Source organism: Lichenostomus cassidix, chromosome 2 (genome assembly GCF_008360975.1).
Source record: "Lichenostomus cassidix isolate B80296 chromosome 2, HeHo_3.0, whole genome shotgun sequence".
Taxonomy (NCBI): Eukaryota; Metazoa; Chordata; class Aves; order Passeriformes; family Meliphagidae; genus Lichenostomus; species Lichenostomus cassidix.
This window is the reverse complement of record NC_139482.1, coordinates 146,737,437-146,758,840: the sequence shown is the minus strand read 5'-3', so window position 1 is coordinate 146,758,840 and position 21,404 is coordinate 146,737,437. Positions and strand designations below refer to the sequence as shown.

At 41.5% G+C, this 21,404-nt stretch overlaps 1 protein-coding gene across 1 annotated transcript in view; it reads left to right on the top strand.

Annotated features, from left to right (window-relative positions):
* The window catches only part of COL22A1 (collagen type XXII alpha 1 chain), a 221,667-nt gene that overhangs the window by 174,200 nt on the left and 26,063 nt on the right, over nt 1-21,404 (top strand). Inside the window, exons 39-47 of the mRNA XM_085053637.1 lie at nt 1,165-1,269; nt 1,707-1,751; nt 3,963-4,040; nt 6,699-6,734; nt 7,649-7,702; nt 17,092-17,136; nt 17,586-17,633; nt 19,497-19,610; nt 19,799-19,852. Of these exons, the coding sequence (XP_084909763.1) occupies nt 1,165-1,269; nt 1,707-1,751; nt 3,963-4,040; nt 6,699-6,734; nt 7,649-7,702; nt 17,092-17,136; nt 17,586-17,633; nt 19,497-19,610; nt 19,799-19,852 (579 nt within the window). The remainder of the gene's footprint in view (nt 1-1,164; nt 1,270-1,706; nt 1,752-3,962; nt 4,041-6,698; nt 6,735-7,648; nt 7,703-17,091; nt 17,137-17,585; nt 17,634-19,496; nt 19,611-19,798; nt 19,853-21,404) is intronic.

Below are 21,404 nucleotides of genomic sequence, written 5' to 3'. Positions count from 1 at the left end.
GTTTAGGGCTTAAAAGGGAATGAACCCCAGGTCCTTCAATAAAATCTTCTTCCAGGTTACTGAGCTCAGCCTCAGGGTCATGCAGTGTTGCAGATAGTGTGATGCACTTCACTCACAAGAAAGAAGCAACAGTATATTTTATTGATATAAGACACCAGGTTAACAAAGTTACGTGATAAATGCCACAGTGGTGTAACAAGATTCAATGCAAGGTACACTGGATTGTTTACTACATAGAGGACAGGGTCAGACAAAACTGCAGGGAAACTCTTCCATTGAGTCATGAGGTTCAGAAAGGATCCCTTTAAGTTCTAAGCTCTGTCTCAGAGAGGAGTTTAGGGGTGGCTGCATCCAGACTTACCCCCAAACTTGATCAATATTTTGTCTCAAGCGTTATGTGCACAACCAATCCGTTATATAACTTATGTTTCAAAGTTTCAATGCATTCATTCCCAATTTGTTTGCTGAGTGTCTGATGTGATAAGGTGTTAATTTGAGGGGTAACCTTGAGAGGCATCTGTGCTCAAGGGGAGATCGGGGCATGCAGCCCACTGCAGGCCATGGCTGTCCACTGTTTATGGGGTAAGATAGTTGGCTCTTATTTTCATACTGACTACAAATGTTTGTTTCTCCCATTTTTGGGAAGATGTTGACCAGCACTGTAGTTAGGTGGGCATTGCCCAAGCCAGCCCTTGCCTGTAGGGCTGATATCTGCCTCCCCTGAACCCACTGTGAGTCAGCTGCAGCCATCACAACCAGATGCAGCTACTACTACTGCTGTTTGTGGGTGTCACTTGGGCAAGGTTATGGGAAGCAAAGATCAGGTTGGGATCAGGGCACATTCCAACATTTCTTGGTGTGACAGCAAGGATAACCCATTTTGACAAGATCAGGTTGGGGTGTGCTCCATGGAGAGAGCACACTGCTCCATACAGTTGATTCCCAAAACATTTTGACATCTCCTTTTACTTTTCTTAATGGAAATCACAAGTGCATTGAGATTACTGAAGGAAAATACTTCCCATAAAAGAGGTTTCCTATGATACCAAAAGAAATCCAGATGAGAAAGCTAGGAAAAATCCATGTTTTTCAGTTCCAATGAAAGATCTGAGATGGGAAATGTCTGTAGTATTCTAATGAAAGCTAATGGATTGTCTTCTACAGGGTGATCCTGGAAAAGAAGGAAAAGTGGGTTTACCTGGGCCACCTGGTCTGCCAGGGCTTGCTGGAGAGCCAGGTTTGCCTGGGAAGGGTAAAGATGGAGAAAGGGTAAGTACTGCTGGCAGGCTTTGTGCTTGACTAGTCCAATATGAGACAGACAAGCCTGGCTTCTGCAAGAGATTGTAGATTTACCTGAATCCATGAAAGGCCTGGCTGTGCAAAATGCTCCACATCCTATCTCTGCTAACAAAAAATGGCAGAGAGAACTGAAGTAGCATTTCTGAACATTGCACTGAAAACAGAGGTCTCCACAAGGAGTAGCCATTGTCCTTGTGAATAGTAAAAAAATTATTAGCTTGATGGAAGTTCCCCAAAAGCATTTAACTCTAGACCAATTAGCAGATTGCTTAATTTAGTTGCATGTTGTCAGTAAAATATTGCCAGGAGGGTGGTGGTGGGAGAATTGCTGCCTTGATTACATCAAAGTCCAGGCTCCTGTTTGGCTGGGTGGTGACTGTTTTCTTGTTTTGCTTCTGTCACTTTAGGGAGAAAGAGGACCACCAGGTTTGCCAGGACCCTTTGGACATAAGGTGAGCATGGACTTCGTTGTGGGTTGCTCTTCTTAATCACTTGAACTGGAAAAAAGAACATGATGCAAACATGGTCTGTTTTCCATTGGAAAATACAGTTTGTGAAGTTGTGACTCAAAAATACAGTTCTAGCTCTCTAGGAGATTCCTTTCCTTATTAATTCAGTATCTCTGTAGATGCAAATACTCAGATATGAATTAGCTGTGTTCACTTTCCGCATTTTATATTCCTTCCAGCACCATAACAATTCAACACAGATGGAGGTCTATGCCCACACTTTTTCAGGGAAACTGTGATTGGGACCTTTTAATCCACACAGAAAGGGAGACAATGCATGGCTCAGGGATGATCTGCTCTCAGGACCACCTGTCAGCCCTCAAAGAGCACTTTTCCCAAGCACTCATTCCCTTCATCTCTCTCCAAGGAGGATGTGAATTATTTTCTAGTGGAACCAGGTAGCCCTGGTCTCCCTTCCTCTATTAAAGCAAAGACTAGCTAGTTGAAGAGGTTGATGACACTAATTTCTTATGCTGAAAGTAATGTTTATTCCCTTGTAAGCACACAGAAAAGAGAGAATGAAATAAAACAGCAAAAATTTTTGATTCTGGGAGGATCTGAATTGTGCTTAAACCTTCAATCAGACATTTCAGAAATTCTCCTCTTCAAAATGACCATGTCCTGACCTGGACTGGAGGAAGAATCAGCTGTTGAAACAGATTCTGTAAATGATAGAAGTAGGATTACAACAGTGTGAGATACAACAAGGTCCCATATTTTTTAAATAACCAAACTGCTATGATTTTTTTTTTTTTATTATGCATTTGGTGCAAATGCATTGTAGTCTGTTCTATGCATCTTTGACAGTTCAGAACACACACCTACACCCACACAGACACACACTAATAGGCTGGGAATTAATATAAAAGTCAGAAAAAAAACCACTAAAAGAAATCTCATTAAGTATTCTATTCAATAGCAGCAGAAGATGGTAAAAGTCTTAATTGTGTGTGGGAAAATACTATTGAAGGTTTTGTATTGAAATTATCTTTTTGAATAAAATAACTGATAAAGAATCTGTGGAGTGTTTGAACTAATCAGAATACATTTTTTTCTCACTGGCCTTGCAGTGTTACTTCTTTGTAGTATAAGATTAGTTTAAGAAGAAAGCAAGAAAAGGGAAAAATAGGAGATATTGCAGATTTAAATTTGAGTGGGCAGAATCCACAGGTTACAGTTTTTCTATTGTGCTTCTATATAGCTAGAAATAATGTGATAATAAATAGCATAAATAAGATTCACTGTTATAAATCTACTGCCAACATGAGACCAAATCTCACAACTGCAATGCAATCCATAAAAATCTTATTGATTTTTCCTTATAACTAGAAAACAGATGTTAAATTAAAGTATTACAGCTAAATTCTTTCTTAGCCCTCTGCCTGCAATGTGCATTGAACAATGTCAAGCTGTTTTCTGTGCTATTCAGGTTTTACTTTGAAAATCATGTTTTCTAGAAGGGAGGCCTCACCTTTTGTGGTGAAATGCTCAAGACAGAGTGGTAAAAGTGTTGACTTAATTTTTACCAAAATAATTTCATACACTTCTGTGAGTAGGCCTATGTTGGTAAAGAAAAGGAGAACATTAAGATGCAATAAAACATCCCTAATGCTGTCTGCTCCAGGTAAATAATCTATATTCAGCATTTTTTGTGCCTTAGCCTCCTACTGTAGAAACACAGAGAGAGAAAAGTGATTTATGGTGCTTAGTGCTTCCACAAGCCAAGGAAAGTGCCTGATACCCTGGTGTAGCCACTACCTCTGGAAGTGACAGATGGATGTGGCTCTTGGGGATATGATTTGGGGTGATAAAAGTGGTGCTGGGCTGATAGTTGGACTAACAGACCTTGAAGGTCTCTTCCAACCTTGGTGATTCTGTGAAAAGCTGGAAATTTGATATTGTGCCCTAAAATAAATGAAAGTACATGCAGAGGTTGTGTTCCAACTCACTTACGGGATGTGGCACACACTGAGCCCACAGAGGTGGGCTGGGGCTCATGTGGTGGAAAAAGTCACTTTTCTTGGTATGATGAGACCCTCTGTGGGAGGATCAAGTCCAGATGTACCAGTGTGACATTCTGGTGTACAACCTGCTTGCATTTCAGCACATTTTCACATCAGTGCACAAAGCCTTTAACTCCTTCCTTTGTTTCAGGGGGAGAGGGGAGCTCCTGGCCCCCCTGGGCAGCCTGGAGACAGAGGTGTGCCAGGAATTGGTCTGCCTGGACCCCCTGTAAGTAGCAGGTCCTGCTGCAAACTGTAACAAGGTGGGAAATCAGGCATTGCCACCTGGGGAATGCATTGCCTGTGCTCAGCTGTGCTGAGAGCCTGTGGGGCATTTTGCCTGCTGAAGATGCAGATTCCAGATGAGTCCAGAGGCTGCTGTTTGTGGCTCAGAGGTCACGTTTGCTGTGAGGGCTCTTGATGCATTTGGTTTTAGTTGAAACAGGAAAAACAGGGCTGATAGGTTTCACTGGCTGTCACTCCTGAATTTTCTGCACCATCCTGATTCATGGCTGTGGATGTGAGTGGAGATCTGTGCTGACCCAGCAGCTCAGGCCTCCCGGACAGATCCAGCCTTGCTGTTATCCCTGTTGGAAGGGATGAGTGTGACACACATGCCCACATTGGTGACATAGTGATACTCAGAGCAAAACACAAAAGCAGATTGCTGAAACTGCTGTGCTCCAAGAGGGACAGTATTCCCTTTATTTCCCACAAATATTTGGTTGGACCTCATCAGCTCTGCCCTCATCCCCTGTATATCGCTATAGTCCTGCTCAGAAACCTCCAGATATGCACTGAATTTGGTAATTAAATATGTTTAGGAGAAAGCAAGCTCTATTTCTAGCTGTAATTGCTAGAGGACATCTGAGCCCTTGCATTCTTTTGCAATACCTTGTACATGCCATGATCCTGTACCAATCAGTCAATGATTGGTTATCAATGCTGTGTTTATCTAGATATAAATGTCCCAATTAGTATGGGAAATTGCCTTGAAATGATAAGTCATATTGCTGGGTAATGGATTGAAAAATCTGGCTTTCTGAGGTACATCTCCACTTAATATTTGCTTTTACCATGCTGAATTCTAGCTGAGTTAAAGCAGACTGGGTCAGTCATGTTTCACACTGTGACTGGATCATGACTTTTATGGTCCTCACAGGGTTACCAATGACTGCAGGTTTGCTGGGTGTCATTTGTTATGATTTATCTAAGGAACAGTGGTGTTCTTGCACTTCTCAATATTCAGTCATTAATTAACTGAAAATTAAAAAAATAAGTATCTGGCTTGTTTGAAAATCACTAGCTTGTGGATAGTTTTTAATTACAGATTTTTAGATTCAGTCCAGGGCTAGATGAGTTCATGTCTGCATCCTAATGTACACAGGATGACAAAGTTGTTCTTCATTGGAGATTTAGCATCCTCATATCCATAAACACAAATGACTAAGAACTTGACTCCAAATGCAGAAATCTCTTGTCTCACACCAGAAGATTGTTTTTTTCTGTGTCTTCATTATTTGCCTACTGTCAGGATGTGTAGCCACCTACACACCACACTATTCTCAAATGATGTGTTTTGTTTATTTTATCTGCTTTACTAAATGCTTTAAAAAAAACCACAACAAAAAAAAAAAAAGAAAAAAAAAAGCAAACCACTATTATGGTGGTTTTTTCCACTGTAGATTCATCATAACCTCAGCTCCAGTACAAAGACTGGAATTGGAAAAAAAACTCTGTATAGCCTTGAATCTATCAGACTGTCACAAAGACTGAATCCCACAGTAAAAAAAAAAAATAGAATAAAATCAGCGGAGCTGCTTCAGTGCATATTACACACTGAATTAAAGGCGTCAGCCTCTACCCTTTTTAGCAACGTGACAAAATTGTGTTTATAATACTTCAGCATCAGAGCTGAAAGCCAGCAACTCTTTTTAATTGGAATCCTCGCCCTGTTTCCTCCTGTGCCCTTTACCCCTCTCAGGATTTGCTCCCTGCACAAAAAGTATATATAGATGAGGAATATCTTTTTTTCCGTATCTGCTGAGTATTGAGTTACAATTTACATAACACTGAGCCATAAACTTGAGCATTAGCAGAGGGTATTATTCCCAGCAGAGGAGGGGAGAATTGGGGTGAATTCATACGTTTGTGCTGAGGCTGCCTAATGGATGGATGCACACCAGAAGCAGAAAGGTTTCAATCTTGCCCTGCCTTGCCTCGTTGATATTGATTAAATTATGCATTTAGCCATTTCTTTAGCACAGTACTAGGGTGTCTTTCATGGAGGACTGTATGAGGACTAGTGAGCTACTGTACCTGAAACAGAAAATAAAAGGGGAAGAGTTACAGTGTGAGGCAATTTATTCAAGCCTTGTTTTGGGTGTGTTTGGAACACCAGATCGATTCACCCACACTGGACGTGGGCACTGCGTTACTTCTGTGGTGTTCCTGTAGAAGTGAGTACCTTCCAGTGCCTCACTCTACTCAGTTGCACTTTTAAGTTGCATCCCCAGGCAAACAGCATGCACAAGCCCACTGAACCCCATGCTTTGACCTAAATTAAAGAGCACAGAGCTCCTGTGGGATGTTTTTCCTCATGTAAGAGGCAGCTGAATGTAGTGGTCTTCAGGACCTGGGGGAATCGTCCTGTCCCAGCCCAAGAGATGTGAAGGTGCTGTGGATCTGTGCCTCCAGGCCCAGCCAGGAGTGAAGCTGAGCTCAGATTGTCCTCAGGCACATGCAGTGCACACACATCCACACTCATGAGTGCAGCCACAAAATCCATGTAGAGAATAATGCCTGGATGCTGCAGGACCCACCCTGGTCAGCCAAAGGGGGATGGGAATTTTAAATGTTTTGATTGCTATGTCTTTTCTGTTCACAGGGCCCTGCAGGACCCCCAGGAGACAAAGGGTCACTGGTACAGTATGTCTTTCTAGCTATACCCACATTTTATGGGGAGGGTACAACCACACTAATTGTTTTTCTACCCATGATTTCATGAAGGCATGTGCAATTGGTTTGGTTTTGCTCGAGGATTCATCACAGGGTGGCTGACCCTCCAAAGGGAGCTTCTTTTATGTATTTCCAGGCACTTGTCTGCTATACTGAGTTGTGAGAAAGGGCTGATCAAGAGTCTTGGTGGCCAAAACTTTTCCTTACATGTCAATAGTCCTACAAGAGAAATAATGAGTGACTTGTTTCACCCTTCATTCAAACATTATTTCAAGGCTCATCATTCAAGGGCACATTGCATGCCTTATAGCCAAGGCCTCAAAAGTTTAAAACAAACCATTTTCAAATATTTTTCTTACTTAAATCTTACAGATTTCAGTATTCGCCAAACACACTTTAGTCCCTCAACATTCAGTTTTTCAAGGATGGAATCCATTGGTGTGGAACAAACAACTGTGTATCATGGTCTCAGTAGACACTGGTATGAATTTCCAGCACAACAGCCAGTCCTAGACAGTGTGATAGCCTGGAACTGAGGAGATGGACCTTCTTTTCTCCTCTACTGCCCTGTGCTCAGTCGTATTTTCTCCCTGTTCAAAAACCTGCCTTCTATAAAGAATCATTATTACCTCTCCAATCAAATGTATGTAAAGCTTGACTTTAGTGATGCCCATGAAGTCCCTTGAGGCACAGAAATGACTGATACCAGGATAGTGTGAAATGTAATTTTATTTTTTTCTTAAACTCTCCCACAGTTGTGTAACTGCTGGTTAATTTTTCCACCAATAACTATTAGGCTAAGGATTTCTTCTCTTCAGCTAAGAAGGACCTCATAAATACTACTGACATTACTGGGTTTGTCTGTTCTCTCCCTACCAGGGTCCCCGTGGTGTACCTGGTATCCCTGGACCACAGGGGCCTCCTGGCCAGGATGTAAGTAAAATAAAAGTGTAAGTGCTCAAAAAATTTGTCAGTGCTTGAATCTAATTTCCTTTAAAATTTATGCTGATGATCAACTGCAGTCACTGAGTGTTACTAGGATTGTCCAAGGGAGATGATTTGAAGGAGTGGAGCTTTTGCAACTTAGGATGTCAAAGGGGAAAACAACTGGAATAAGGAGGATTGCTTCAAGGAAAGTTGTGGACATCACCAGTGAGCCATTTTAAAATGACACTGGAGAAGGGACTTGGCAGCATACACTAAGGAAAGATCCCACACTGGGAAAGGATGGTGGTTAGGCTGTCTAGGAACTTCTTAGAAGCCACTGAGATATATATCCCTGTAGTATTTCTGTTAAAACAGGGCCACAGCTGTTAAAAAGTTCTTTATGAGTTCATTTTGCTGCTGCTATTGTGCATGTTTGAGGACATTTTAACCTCGTGGTGCATTGCTGTCTCAGCGGGTGAGTCATGGAACTGAGGAATAGAGAGGAACGTGGCAGACTCCCAGCTGGAAAGCTGGCCCCACTCTCTGGCTGGTTCTGCTTCAGTGCTGCATCAGAAAGGAGAGAATTTTTTTCCTCTGTGATGTGGAAAACAGTCCTGTGAAGGAGGCTCTGAAGGTTTTGAAGGGTTTGATCTTTGGATTTGTGCCTGGTGAGGGAACACTGTGAGGAGGGGGAAGTGACCTTCTGTATCTCCCCTTCTCAGTGCTGCTCCATGGTGCTGTTGATGCCTTATCCCTGGTAAAAATTTTGACACGCAGACATGTAGTATAGGAAAGGGGTATTACCTTGGTTTAATAGGATCCCAGATGCACACTGATGACTAAGAGAGCGACAATATCCCCGTATACAATTTATGGACAGCCTAGATTAGCATACCTATCTAAAAGTCTCTAATAAGAAGTCTAACAAATGAAGCAATTGCCCCCTTATTAAAATTACCTCCCACCAAAAAGGTTACAACTTAGTTTACAAAAACATGTGTCAGTGATGGGGCTCTGTTCAAGGTTGGTGCCTCATGCTCTTGAGATTGTGGGGATTGTTTTGTCTTCTCCAAAGAATTCTGAGCGGGGCAAGGGTACAAGGGTTATAAACATGTAGGGTTAAGATACAGGGAGTAAAAGTACAGGAATGGGGAAGGCTAAAAGGATATATAAAGAGAGTATAAAAGTATAATGAAAAAGGACAAAAACCCATCAGGTATCACTGTCATGTCTGAAATGGGTACCAGTTCTCACCAGCTCCACAGCAAGTGATTTTCAACCCTAGTGTGGCTTTATTGTCATCCATCAGGTGGCATGAATGGGGTACTTTCCAGTGGGAGGAAGGTCTAGTTTTCTTCCCACCTACTTCTTGCCCAGAGAGATGTGGATGCCTCATTCCTGGAAGTATTCAAGGGCAGGCTGGATGAGGCTCTGAGCAACCTGGGATAGTGGAAGGTGTCCTGACCCGTGGCAGGAGGTTGGAATTGGGTGATCTTTAAGGTTCCTTCCAACCCAAATCACTCTAACATTCTGTAATTCTATACTTTGTCACAAGACAAATGATTATTCCAGGCTATTCTTCCGCAGCCCCTGAGAGTTGAAATGGTCCTTTGCCTCCATCACCCTGTGTTCCTGAGCAGCCAGAGATTTGGGATTGATTGTGTCCTTCTGCCTGTCCCTGGATCTTGACACTTTGCTGCACATGTTTGAGATTTTTAATTAAGAGGTTTTGAACAAGAGATAGGATAGATGGGTTTATTAGAGCTGTACTGTGTGAGGAAAGTGTCACAGCCAGCTTTTTGGAGTCTCTTTCTGGCTCTGCTCAGATCAGCATTGGCTGGTCAGCTCTTGGAGATGCAGCACTAAGGTCTTTACATTTTTCTTTTCCCTGCAGAAAATTAACCCAAACACAGCCATTCCTCACGCTACTTATAAAACACATTCTCCATTACACTCACTGCTTTAATTGCACTCAGTAAGTCTTTTACCTTAGGACCTTTCTGAATTGTTTGATCACCTGTTAAGCCATTCTACATGTGTTTCAGGAGGTGTAAATGGAGGTACAGGGCACATTTCAACATTCCTTGGTGGGCCAGCAGGGATAACCTATTTTGACAAATTCGTGCATTTGCAGTTTCCTGATCTCTATCTTTATTTAACTAGCACAAGGAATTTTTTGTTCTGGTTCTGCACTCATGTATACCAATGCAGAGTTCCTGTATCCTCTTTTTTTATGTCCATTTTTGTTATCTGCTGTGTTCAAACAGGATATCATTGGATAGAAAACCTCCAATTTGAATTGCTAATATGAATTTGGCGTGCAGCTCCCAAGCCATGCAGTGTCAATTGCCTGAATGACTTGCTTCAGTGTCTTGTACTTTGCTCTGGCCTTTCAAATGTATTCCGTGTTTTTTTCTGAGACAGAAGAATTCTTTTAAACCACATTTGCATACATTAAATTACTCTCTGCATTATTTTTTCCAATTGCAAACTTAGCAGATGCTTGGGGAAGTGCCTCCTATAAGTTGCATTCCCTGATGATGCAAATCAGATTTACAATTGCATTTGGGGAGGTGGAAGAATCAATACTTCTTTTGCAATAGCTTGAGAATGTAATTTTTGCAATAGCAAGAGAAAGTAATTTTTGTAAGTGACTTAGGTCCATAAATCCCTACAAATTCTCTTCTTCTGCGACAAAGCTGGGACATGCTGTCTTCTGCCATATACATAATTTTATTGTATTTAAATTTGCCTTTTTTTCTGATTAACTAAAGCTCCAATTCTTAAAACCCAAGAAGTGCTTTTTTTGGGTCTTTTTCTTCCCAATAATATGACTATTTTTTTCCAGAACAGAACTACTATATGTTGTGCCTGCTTTATGGACCTCAGTCACTTACAAAAATTACTTTGTCTTGCTTTTGGAAAGAAAAAAATCCAAATCACATTTTAATCTGGCAGTATTCCTGTATTGAGCATTAAAATAGTGTAGCCTTAAGTACCTTCTGTCAGAGGAGTTGGCCAATCTCCTAGTCTGAGAATTATAAAAAAGTATTTCTACATTTTAAATGATGTTATATGCAGTGCTGTCTCCTCCAGCTGCTGCACACCAGGTCCCTGCTGTCTGGTGGGTACAGGGTTAGATTAAATATTAGGATGAAATTCTTCACTGTGCACTAGTGAAGCCCTGCAACAGAATGTACAGAGATATTGTGGCTGCCCCATCCCTGGAAGTGTCGAAGGCCAGGTTGGATGGGGCTTGGAGCAACCTGGGATAGAGGAAGGTCCTGGCTCCAGCTGGGGGTTGGAATGAGATGATCTTGAAGGTCCCTTCCAAACCAAACCATTCCATGATTCTATGAAAAGGTTTATAAGATGACAGGACAAACCATGGTGGTTAGGTGCAGGGCTCAGCCAAACAAATGCACTGACTACCTCTGTTTTACACATGACCAGCCCTTTTAAACCCTTTTCTGTCAACCCCTCTGTGTGTGTTACTCTCTTTCCCCCTACACAGCCCCTCATGCATCTCCCCAGCTCTATCAGTCCCTCAGCCCTCCCAGTTCATGGTCCCCTAGCTTACAATCTTATCACTTGCAAGGTTGAGGTTGATCTCCCAGGAAGTGCAGTCTGTGGTTCCTTGATAGCCCATCAATTAGTGTGAGTGACAAGATTTGCTGCTTCTTGGGTCAGTGTCTTGGCAAATTTAGTTTCTGCTTGCCTTCTTTTCCCCTAATTTCCCAGTTGACAAGGCCCTGGATCAGGTAACCTTGCTGGAATAAGCCTCCTTGTATTTCTACATGCCTTCATCAATTAGTGTGAGTGTCCAAGTTTGCTTCCCATCACTACATCCTTTTTTGTTGGTCAGGTTTATTTCCTCAACATTCTAATTTATGACTTTTTCCTTATCTTCCCTTGTTGAGTTCAGAAAGGTCCATGGCCAGATATCCCTTACACACTACATGTTTTGGGAATCAGCTGTTCTCCCCTGACTGTCTGCTGGGAGATAAAATATTTCTGTTCAACACATCTATTTTGTGTCCCTAGATTAGGAAACAATCTGAATGAGACATTCTCTTATCCCACTATTAGCAGTGAGGGCACCTGTTTAATAGGCTCTTTCTGTATTTTGATTATGATAATTTTAATTAACATAAACACTGAATTAATCACTTTTTAATTAGGTTAATTATTTATGGTAACTAAGTCCCAGCATTACCAGGAAGTTAATCTTTCCCCTGCGTTTGCTTTCATAATTGCAGAGCCTTTGTGAATGCATACATTACTGCCACTGGATTTGAAGAGCAGGGTTTTCTGTTCTGAGGTTGATTTTCCCATGCAGTTGGAAGGACAGTTCCAAGGAGCCTTTGTGCTTGTTTTAGGGTACTTAAACCCCAAACCAGAGTACATTTATTAAATCTCCTATTGTCTCTTTATTGCTGTGACTTATAATAATTTCGGCTATTGCATTTCAAGTTTAATTTTCAGTCTTGTTATAAAGCTATCCCACCATATGCCTGTGTGACTTACACACTTCCCTTGTAACCTTATGTTTCCTTAGAGACTTCCTTTAAGTTGAGTTTTTTCACATGCACCACTTACCTGAGCATCATTTTCCCCACCATAGATTTTGCCTGTAAACTGCACCAGCATTTAATTTCTTCTTAGTTACAGAATCACAGAATATTCTGAGTTGGAAGGGACCCACAAGGTTCATCTAGTCCATGTCTGAAGTGAATGGGCCATGAGGGGATCAAACCCATAGCCTTTGTGTTACTAGCACCATTTGACAACCAACTAAGCTAAATATTGTTTTTCAGCATTATCAGCAGTGCCGTTTCCATCAGTTCCTATTGAAAGACCATTCATGTGTGTCAGATTTTGCAGACTGATGCTCTGGATACTGTGAATCACACCTCCTCATAGCTGACATCTTTTCCCTGTGCTGGAGTGCTGTACGCTCATTGGATATAATACTTGGTGCCAGCCACTCCCGAAAGTTGAAACTTTATGAAATTTCCAACTCTGGTTGTTATTTGAATCTGTGCATTTTCCCTCATCAAGTTAACAGCATTTCTTTTCAGTGCCATGCAGTTTTTTGGTCAGACTCATTTTCCTTTGTCTGAATTTTCTGGCTTTCTCATTTTCCAATTTCCTCCCCTATTAACTTGTCAGATGTAGTTTTAACTTCCATCTCTTCATTTTAGCATTTTCATTCTGCTCTGAGCAATCTGAAGTTGCATCAGGGAAGGTTTAGGTTGGATATTAGGAAAAGGTTCTTCATGCAGGTAGTGGCCACACTGGAACAGGATGTCCAGGCAAGTGGTCACAGCACCAAGAGTGACAGAGTTCAAGGAGGGTTTGGACAATGCTCTCAGGCACGTGATGTGATTCTTGAGATTGTCCTGTGCAAGACCAGGAGCTGGATTTGATTTTTGTGGGTCCCTTACAACTCAGGATATTCAGTGATTCTATATTTGCAGCTCATTCCTTTTTATCAGCCTTTTCTAACTCCAGGCCTCTACAGACCAGCAATATTTCCTCTGCTTTTGACTCTGCTTCCATTGGCCTGTTCTCTGATAATGCACCATGCTGAAGTGCCATCATCCTACATCTGGTTTGTTCATTTTGGCTCACAGAAGCATTCTTCAAAGGGCATTCTCTGTTTGCAGTCTTGCACCTTTCAATTTTTGACTTTTCCTGGGGATTCAGTGGTTTTTTCTGGTTTGTCAGCCATGGCATAGAGCTTAATCTCTTTTCCTGTCTCATTACCACCAGGTTAGAGACATCACTAACTCCACATCATACAGCATGCAAGAAAATATGTCCATCCCTTTTTGTCTCAAGAAGATCTGATACCATGTGGATATGATAGCTGTGTTTAATCCTTTCCAAGGATTTATATTTTATTCACTCTCTTCTTGTGTGTCTTTTCATGTAACTAAGAAGTCTTTCCTATATTCTTTTTTTGAAAGATCTTTAAATAGTCAAATTATACTGCCAGTGCCATGTTCATATTTCAGATCCCAAAGCAGAAGGCTGTCAGCAAGCCCTATGGCATATATTTATAGCTATGCTACTAGTCAGCATGAAAGACATTTCTGAACTGTCTTTTCTGTGTTGCTTTCTGATCCAGGATTATTCTCATGGCTCAAATTTTTGCTTTGCATCACACTTTTTAAAGCAAGTTCTGTGTGAGTCTTCCTGAACAAAGTAGGTCTGGGAATATAGGATCTGTGTAATTGTTATTTAGCCATCCCTCTTCCCAATTGCAGAAGGGGCTGAGAACCACAGTGGAGAGGATACCAAAAGCATGACCTGACAATTTACATCTGTGAAAGGGAAGGGACTTTGGGAACACTGCACAGTCCTCTGGATTCACCTTGATGTTCTGTGGAAGAGGCAAAACTATAAATGACTAAAATATTTACTTATATTTATTCAATTCCCCAGAATCAGGGGAAAAATTTAAGCTAACCATCTTCTTCAGACATTGTCTTCTCTTTGTTCTCACCTGCAGAAGGTTTGGTTTCTCAGGAAACATGAGTTCCTCCAAGGACTTCAGTACTACTTCAATTTGTATTTAATTTTCATCTCCTAGAAAGTAAAGGTAGTTGAAGGGTTGTTGCTCTCCCGGAAGCATTTTACGTGGCCAAAAAAAAGATAATCAATATAATTTCCCATTTTTCTCTCCTCTAGTGAGACATACAGGATTTAAGTACTAAGTGGGACTCAAGGATGAAATTCAAGTTTGCCCTACAGCTACAACAGTGGTGTATCATGACACACAGTGCACTCCAGTCATTAATCCCCACAGCCCCATCTGGTTGTCATTGTAAATAATACAATGAACTGATTGGTTACAACAGACTAACCTGGGACTAACCAGAAAGAACACCCAGTCCCCTTCCTGGCTAAGCATTTGACCAGTTTTTAAAGGAAATTTCCAGATGGAAATACTAGATAGTCTCAAAGAGTCTCTTAGGTAGCTAGGAGCTGAGTCTAGACTGGTTGAAAGCCACTCCTTGTACCTTGATCAGCATCCAGATGTTGATGCAGCCCAAAAAGCCAATCAAGTCCTGGGCTGTATCAAAACCAGTGTGACCAGCAGGTCAAGGGAGGAGATTCTGCCCCTCTGCTCTGCTCTGGTCAGACCCCACCTGCAGTTCTGTGTCCACTCTGGGGTCCCCAGTGGAGGAAGGACATGGAGCTGTTGGAACGAGTCCAGAGGAGGTCACCAAGGCAATTGAAGGGATAGAGCAACTCTTACAAGGAAAGGCAGAGAGAATTTGGATTGTTCAGCCTGGAAAAGAGAAGGCTTCAGGAAGACTTATTTGTGACCTTCCAGTACCTTAAGGGAGCCTTCAAGAAAGATGGAGAAGGACTTTTGACAGGGTGTGAGAACTGAATATATATGTAGGTAACCAAGACAGCCAAAATCCAGAGCTTAAGTGTAAAGAGTAGATTTATTCCATTACTGCTCTGGCAGAATGGGGACATGTGGCTATCACAGGTCTTTCCCATGAGAATTCTTTTTGTGTTTTATAAATAAAGTTTGGATGTTATTAAAAACAGTGTCCCAAGATCTGGACAGTGCAGGCCTGGCCAATCAGGCCTAGGGGGAGGTTTCTGACTGACCAATCTGGGTGACCTTTGAAAACTCTATATATATGATGAAATCAAAACAATAAAGGTCTTTCCTTCTTGCCACTGAGAACTGAGTTCTTTACTCTGCTAGCTGCTCAACAGTGACAGGGACACAACACACTGCTAAGCTTATTCCATCTTAGCAGGGGCAAAAAGCACTCAGGATAACCTCCAAGCTTCTTATCTCTCCTTCTCCTGGCAGGGAGGCCCAAGCCTATGAAGAATTCCTTTTAAGCTTTTTGCAGCATTCTGATATCTTCTACAGAACCTCTGCTTCTCAAGACAGAAAACAACCTAAAGAAAACACAACATGTAAAATTTTCCACACTGAATATTCTTAGCATCCTCCAGCTGCAAGATATGAGGGAAAATGACTCTATTTTTCCCTCCTCACCAAATCTTCCACTTTCATTCTTTTACTCCCCACACAGGGGCATATAGTGACAGGAAAAGGGATAATGGCTTCAAACTGGAAGAGAGTAGGTTTAAATAGATATATGGAAGAACTTCTTTACTGTGAGGCTGGTGAAACACTGGCACAGGTTGCTCAGAGAAGCTTTGGATGCCCCATCCCTGAAAGTGTTCAAGGCCAGGTTGGATGGAGCTCTGAGAAACCTGGTCTAGTGGAAGGTGTCCCTGCCCATGGCAGGAGGGTTTGAACCAGATAATCTTGAAGGCCCCTTCCAACCCAAACCATTCTATGATTATATGAACATCACGGGTGGCAAACCTGGAACCATCCCAGAGAAAACCCGAGGTAGGACCTGTTCCAGAATCAACAAAGCTCAATACAGATAAGAGGCTTTTAGATGGTTAGTAAAAGCTTTAGAAACAAAAATAATCAGGTAGGTCAGCTTTCATATATGATAAATTTAGTATGCTCTTTAAGGTTCTCAGTATGAAAAGAACATGCATTTGACTGAGTAATGATGCAGGGTGATGGACCAGGTAGATACAGGAATTCAGCAGAGAATGGTTTGGGGAAATCTCACTGAATATCTTAAAACACCACTGCAAGCATCCTCACAATGCAGATTTCTGTCACCATCTGGACAGCAACCAACTGTCATGTTCAAAAGATTTGGTTTCTCAAGTGAGCATTACTTTATGAAAAGATTTTACAATAATCTTTAGGCATGGGTTTTGTTTTGTTTGTTTTTAACAAACTAATTCCTCATTAATGACACATGATAGATGCACACTGAGGGGTCAAGGTTGTCCCTTTGCCAAAAACCCTGACTTTCTGGACATAAAATTCTGAGAATGCTGGTGATTTCTTTGCCTTCATCTCATGAAAACTGATGTCACTACACTGCCACAAACAAACAAACAAACAAAAAGGCACACTGCTATTTCAGGTGCAAGGGAGTTGTTTGCAAGGTTTGTGCAAAGCAAGGTCTTGATTTTGCATGTACAGGTGCCTCCAGAGGTTTAAAGCTTCATCCTTCACACTATTGCAGTTCATAGTATTTCCTATGACCAGAAGACAAGCTAAAGCAATTTCAGTCTCTGTGTTACTCAGATGAATTTAGCAAGGTCACACAGTAGGAAAATGAACTTTAGAAGGTATTGAGAGGAGGTTAAACTTGCAGATATTTGGAGGAGTTTGCTGTTTGTCTCATGGAAGGAGCAGTGCTGCTCAGCAGCAGAAAGTAAAATGTGTGCTAGTCCAGAGCAGTCAGAAGAGTGCAGGAGCAGCCGGGGGTTATTGTATGATAATTTCACAATGTTTTTTTCTTCTTGATCTGTAGGGTGTACCTGGAAATCCAGGGGAAAGAGGACCTCCTGGAAAACCTGTATGTAACTTCACTTCTGTGTTACATCTTCCATTTAACTCAGTTTCTGCTCTACACTTCACCTCAGAAGTGCACTTGGGTGCTTTGCCACTATTGCTTTTTCCAGCAGAGCAATGGGAAAATCTTAGTGGTTTTACCCCAGTAAGGGCTTCTGGCTTTTCTGTGATGCCTTTGGAATAGTATGAAAATAACTGGATATTCTGCATGTAAATAAAAGCCAAAAGATTTAAAGGCATTTCCTTAGCACCACAGTGCAGTCCCCTCAGCAAAAACTCACCTAGGGTGTGATGAAGTGCATTGGTAATGGAGGTGGGAAGTGCATGTTTCATCCAGTGAGTCCTAAGCAAGACGAGGGAAAACACTGAGAATCCATGAGCACGTTCAGGAAAAAATCTTATGTCTTGATGCCTCTTAAAATTGCCTGGGATAATGAATTTCTTATTCCACAGGGCTCACCACCCCTGCTCACTCCAGAGGACATAAATCTCCTAGTAAAGGTAATCAGCCTTTGATGAGGGTAGGAGTTTATCTGTCTGTTTGATTCAGACTTGACTAATGCTCTGTGATGGGAACATATCTGAACTACAAGGGCAAAAGGTGTCTTTAAACACTCTTTCAAAGCTCAAAACTTGCCAGTCTCCTACTTGCACTGGTGTTGGGACATGAGCTCACACTGGAGATCAAAAACCCTTCCCCAGCAGTGAAATGACCTACAAAGTTCTCTATAACATCTCTGAGGCTTTCTCAGCTCTTTCTGAGGCATGTGTTCCCAAGGAGAAATAAACATTATCAAGTTGCATTTTCCAAACCAGAAAATGGAAACCATTTTAATAAAAGGCTGGATTTTTTTACATACACTTTTAACAGTGACTGGAGCAAATTTGGGTAAGTGTGGGTGCAAATTTAGTTTGCATTGTGAATCTAAAAGGATGCAGGTAATTAACTCCAGAAGTACCTGTGTTTCAAAAGTGATAATCTGTCTGCCTCTACTCTCCATGTAGAGAGTTGTCTGAGAAATTAGTCAGTCTTTGATAGGTGTTGACTGGAAAATCTTTACAGATTTACATGGGCTGAGTTGTGAGGTTTTTAAGCTGTCTTGAGACCTGGCAAGAAATCTTTTCTTACTGATTAAAAGAAACTAAAAAATTACTTTCTTTTACCAACCACATTAACCAAAGGACCCTTTTAAGATTGCTGCTGTGAAATCACTCTTCATTGAAGAGCTGCCTTTGTTTTGTGGAGCCCAATATTGTTCTGGAGACTTTACTGTAACATATTCTTTGGGATTTTTGATCTGGACAAGAGCAAGAGACTCATTCTTGGGTACAGGATGTCATTTTGGTGTTCTTTCATTTCCTTTCTTTGCTTGTATTATGGTTAAACACATTTGTGCATTTTTTTTCTGCTTGGTGTTTTTTCACTCCACAAGTGGTACAGAAAGCAATGCCTTGAAATCCCAGATGAAATTAGAGCTCTGCTGTTGTAGGTGTTTGTCAAGCAGTTACATTGTAAGTAGATAAATGTGGATGCAGGGACCAAGACTCAGAAAGACAATTTACCCCACAGTTTAGCAACAGATCCTTGACAGAGTTGGGTGTCCTAACAGGAACTCCTGACTCTCAACCAGATAATCTGTTTTGTGCTAATTTCTCTTAGGGGCAGGATTGCCTCCCCTTTTTGAAGGGAGTCTGCCTTTGAAATGGAAATGTCATACATGGATTCAATTTCCTGACAATAGCTGAAATGTAAAGACTTGAGACCATGTTTCAAAGCAGTTTGGAAGGAGGGAGGTTGTGATTCTCCCTGATAAAATTTGGCCAGGACAATGTGACATTCACTTGATGTCCACAAACTCCACTGGATGAGTTCTCCTTGGCCATGCAGGCTGCTGAATAGTTTCCCCTGCAGAACCCTTTCTGACATTGTGCTACACCTGATTTTTCCCTAGAAATCTGCCCTCTAAGCAGTTAGCCAGCTCTTTCAGACTGGAGCAGACACAGTTTTCTAGTAGTCTTGTAGATTCACACGAATTTTTTTCTTGGTACTCTTGCTAGTCTCCCTGACCTCCCCATAAGAAGAGCTTTGCCTTGGTTTCTTGATCATGAATGATCAATTGCGACTTAGAACTGACAGGAAACTTCCCATGGGAGCATGTGTGAGCTCAGCTGTTGAACCTCACTCTGCTTCACACTGCCCTCATTGTGGTTCTTTTAAGTCAAATTCACCCCAGTCCTGAGGTAAAATGGCAAAGGTTTATATATTATACCAGCACCACAGTGCTGCACTCATAGTGGATGCTTATAGGGTCTGCTAAGTGCCTGCAGCTTCTTGCTGATGTGTTTTTCCATGTTCTCTCCCAGGATGTGTGCAGTGAATGTCCTCCTGGCCCACCAGGACTGCCAGGCATCCCAGGTTTTAAAGGTGATAAAGGTGTCCGGGGGCCACCAGGTAGAGATGGCCAGGATGGGAAAATGGTAAGAGAGCTGGGAAAGTGACCATGCCTTGCATCTGCCATAATCTTGGGGTTTTTTATTAATATGGATGATGGTTTCTTATAACATAGGTTGGTTTTATTTATTTTTCATCAACAACCTGATGAATCTTTTCCAGAGACCTGTGGAGTCCGTGAACTAAACTAATGTTTACCTCTTCTCCATTGCAGGGGATTGCTGGTCCCAGAGGTCCTCCAGGCCCACCTGGGCTCGATGGCCCAAAGGTTGGTTGGTTTTCTTCAGTTGTCTACTGGAAACTTATTTGTGACTGGTTAGTCACACTAATTATTTTGGGAACAGGTTGCCCAAAGAGTTGTGAATGCCCTACCTCTGGAAATGTTAAAGGCTAGGTTGTATGGGGTTTTGAGCAACCTGATTTAGTGGAAGGTGCTCCTGCCCATGGCATGAGGGACTGTTTCACTTAAATAGTGTTTCACTTTAATGGCGTCTTTGTTCACTCACAGACACCCGGAAACATCTAAAGGGCCTGATTTTTGAGGTTGAATTTCATTACATTGGTGTTCTAATGATGGATAAAGATTTGAGAGTAAGTTTCAACTCAAATTAGGTGAGGAAGAAATTAAAGCCTCAGCAGTAGCTACCATGCCTGCTCTGAATCTTATATGCTGGAACCACTTAAATTAAGGCTTCAATGGGCTGTTGGGCTCCAAAGTCCCCCTCTGCCACAGTGTTCTTACCCACAGACTTCAGATATTTCCTGAAACATGTTATTGGAAGAATTCCTTGTTTCAGCTATATGTTCCTGCCTCATGGTCTAGGGACATAGGCCAACATAAAACTTCCCTTGTCTGAAGTATTTTAATAATGTCACATTTCAACCATTTCCCATGAAGAGGTCTGTCACCAGTCTGCTCACAGTGCCAGTGCTCAGCCACAATTAAAACCTTAACAACTGCCTAATGTGAAATAAATCAAAACAAATCAATGGAGGGAGAGATAAGGTGATTTAATGATGTGCCACAGTTTTCTCCAGACATCCCTTCATTAGTGACTGTCTAAAATAGCTCATATTTTAACACTGTGTTTGCACTTGTTAGAGTGCAGGACAAGCTAATAGAGTTTCACAAATTAATTTCATATCTTGCAATTAAAAGTGTGGTGGGGAGAGCAGCACAATCTCAAAAGTAAACCGAGTTGATCGAAATGAAAAGTATGTTCCAGGATAGAATTTACAAGAGAATTAGTAAACCATAAAGCCAATAACTGGCAGAAATGCCAAGCAGTCTGAGACATACCACATCTGCTGTTTTCTTATATGTCATGAGAAAGAAGAGATTTAGGCAGCGAGAATGGTTTAGGTGAAATGGCAAGAATTAGTTTAGGTGGAATAACAGGAAAAATTTCAAACTGTACATGTACATAAAGAAAAATCAAGTAACTGATAAGTAGTCTAACTTGAATTCAATAGAAAGAGTTTAGAAAGATAGTATTGTAAGACCCCTGGGAAGGAGCAAACACAAAGACAGTCTTTGTGACTCTTTTCTACATACATTAGGAGGATCCTTGCAGTGGAAGACCCAAATTGCTCTGCACTTTTGCTGCATTGTCCTCAACAAAACCATCCCAACTATTATGTCCCACTCTAATAGAAAGCAGTAGAACTGCAGATCTTTTTCATGAGCAACTTCACTGCTTCTGACCATACAAATTAGGGCTCTTTTTATTAATAAATAGCAACCCTCTTTCTCCCCCTTGTCTCCTAGATCCCATGTGGTAAACCAGTGTATTATTTCCGTGGCCAGCATTTCATTATTG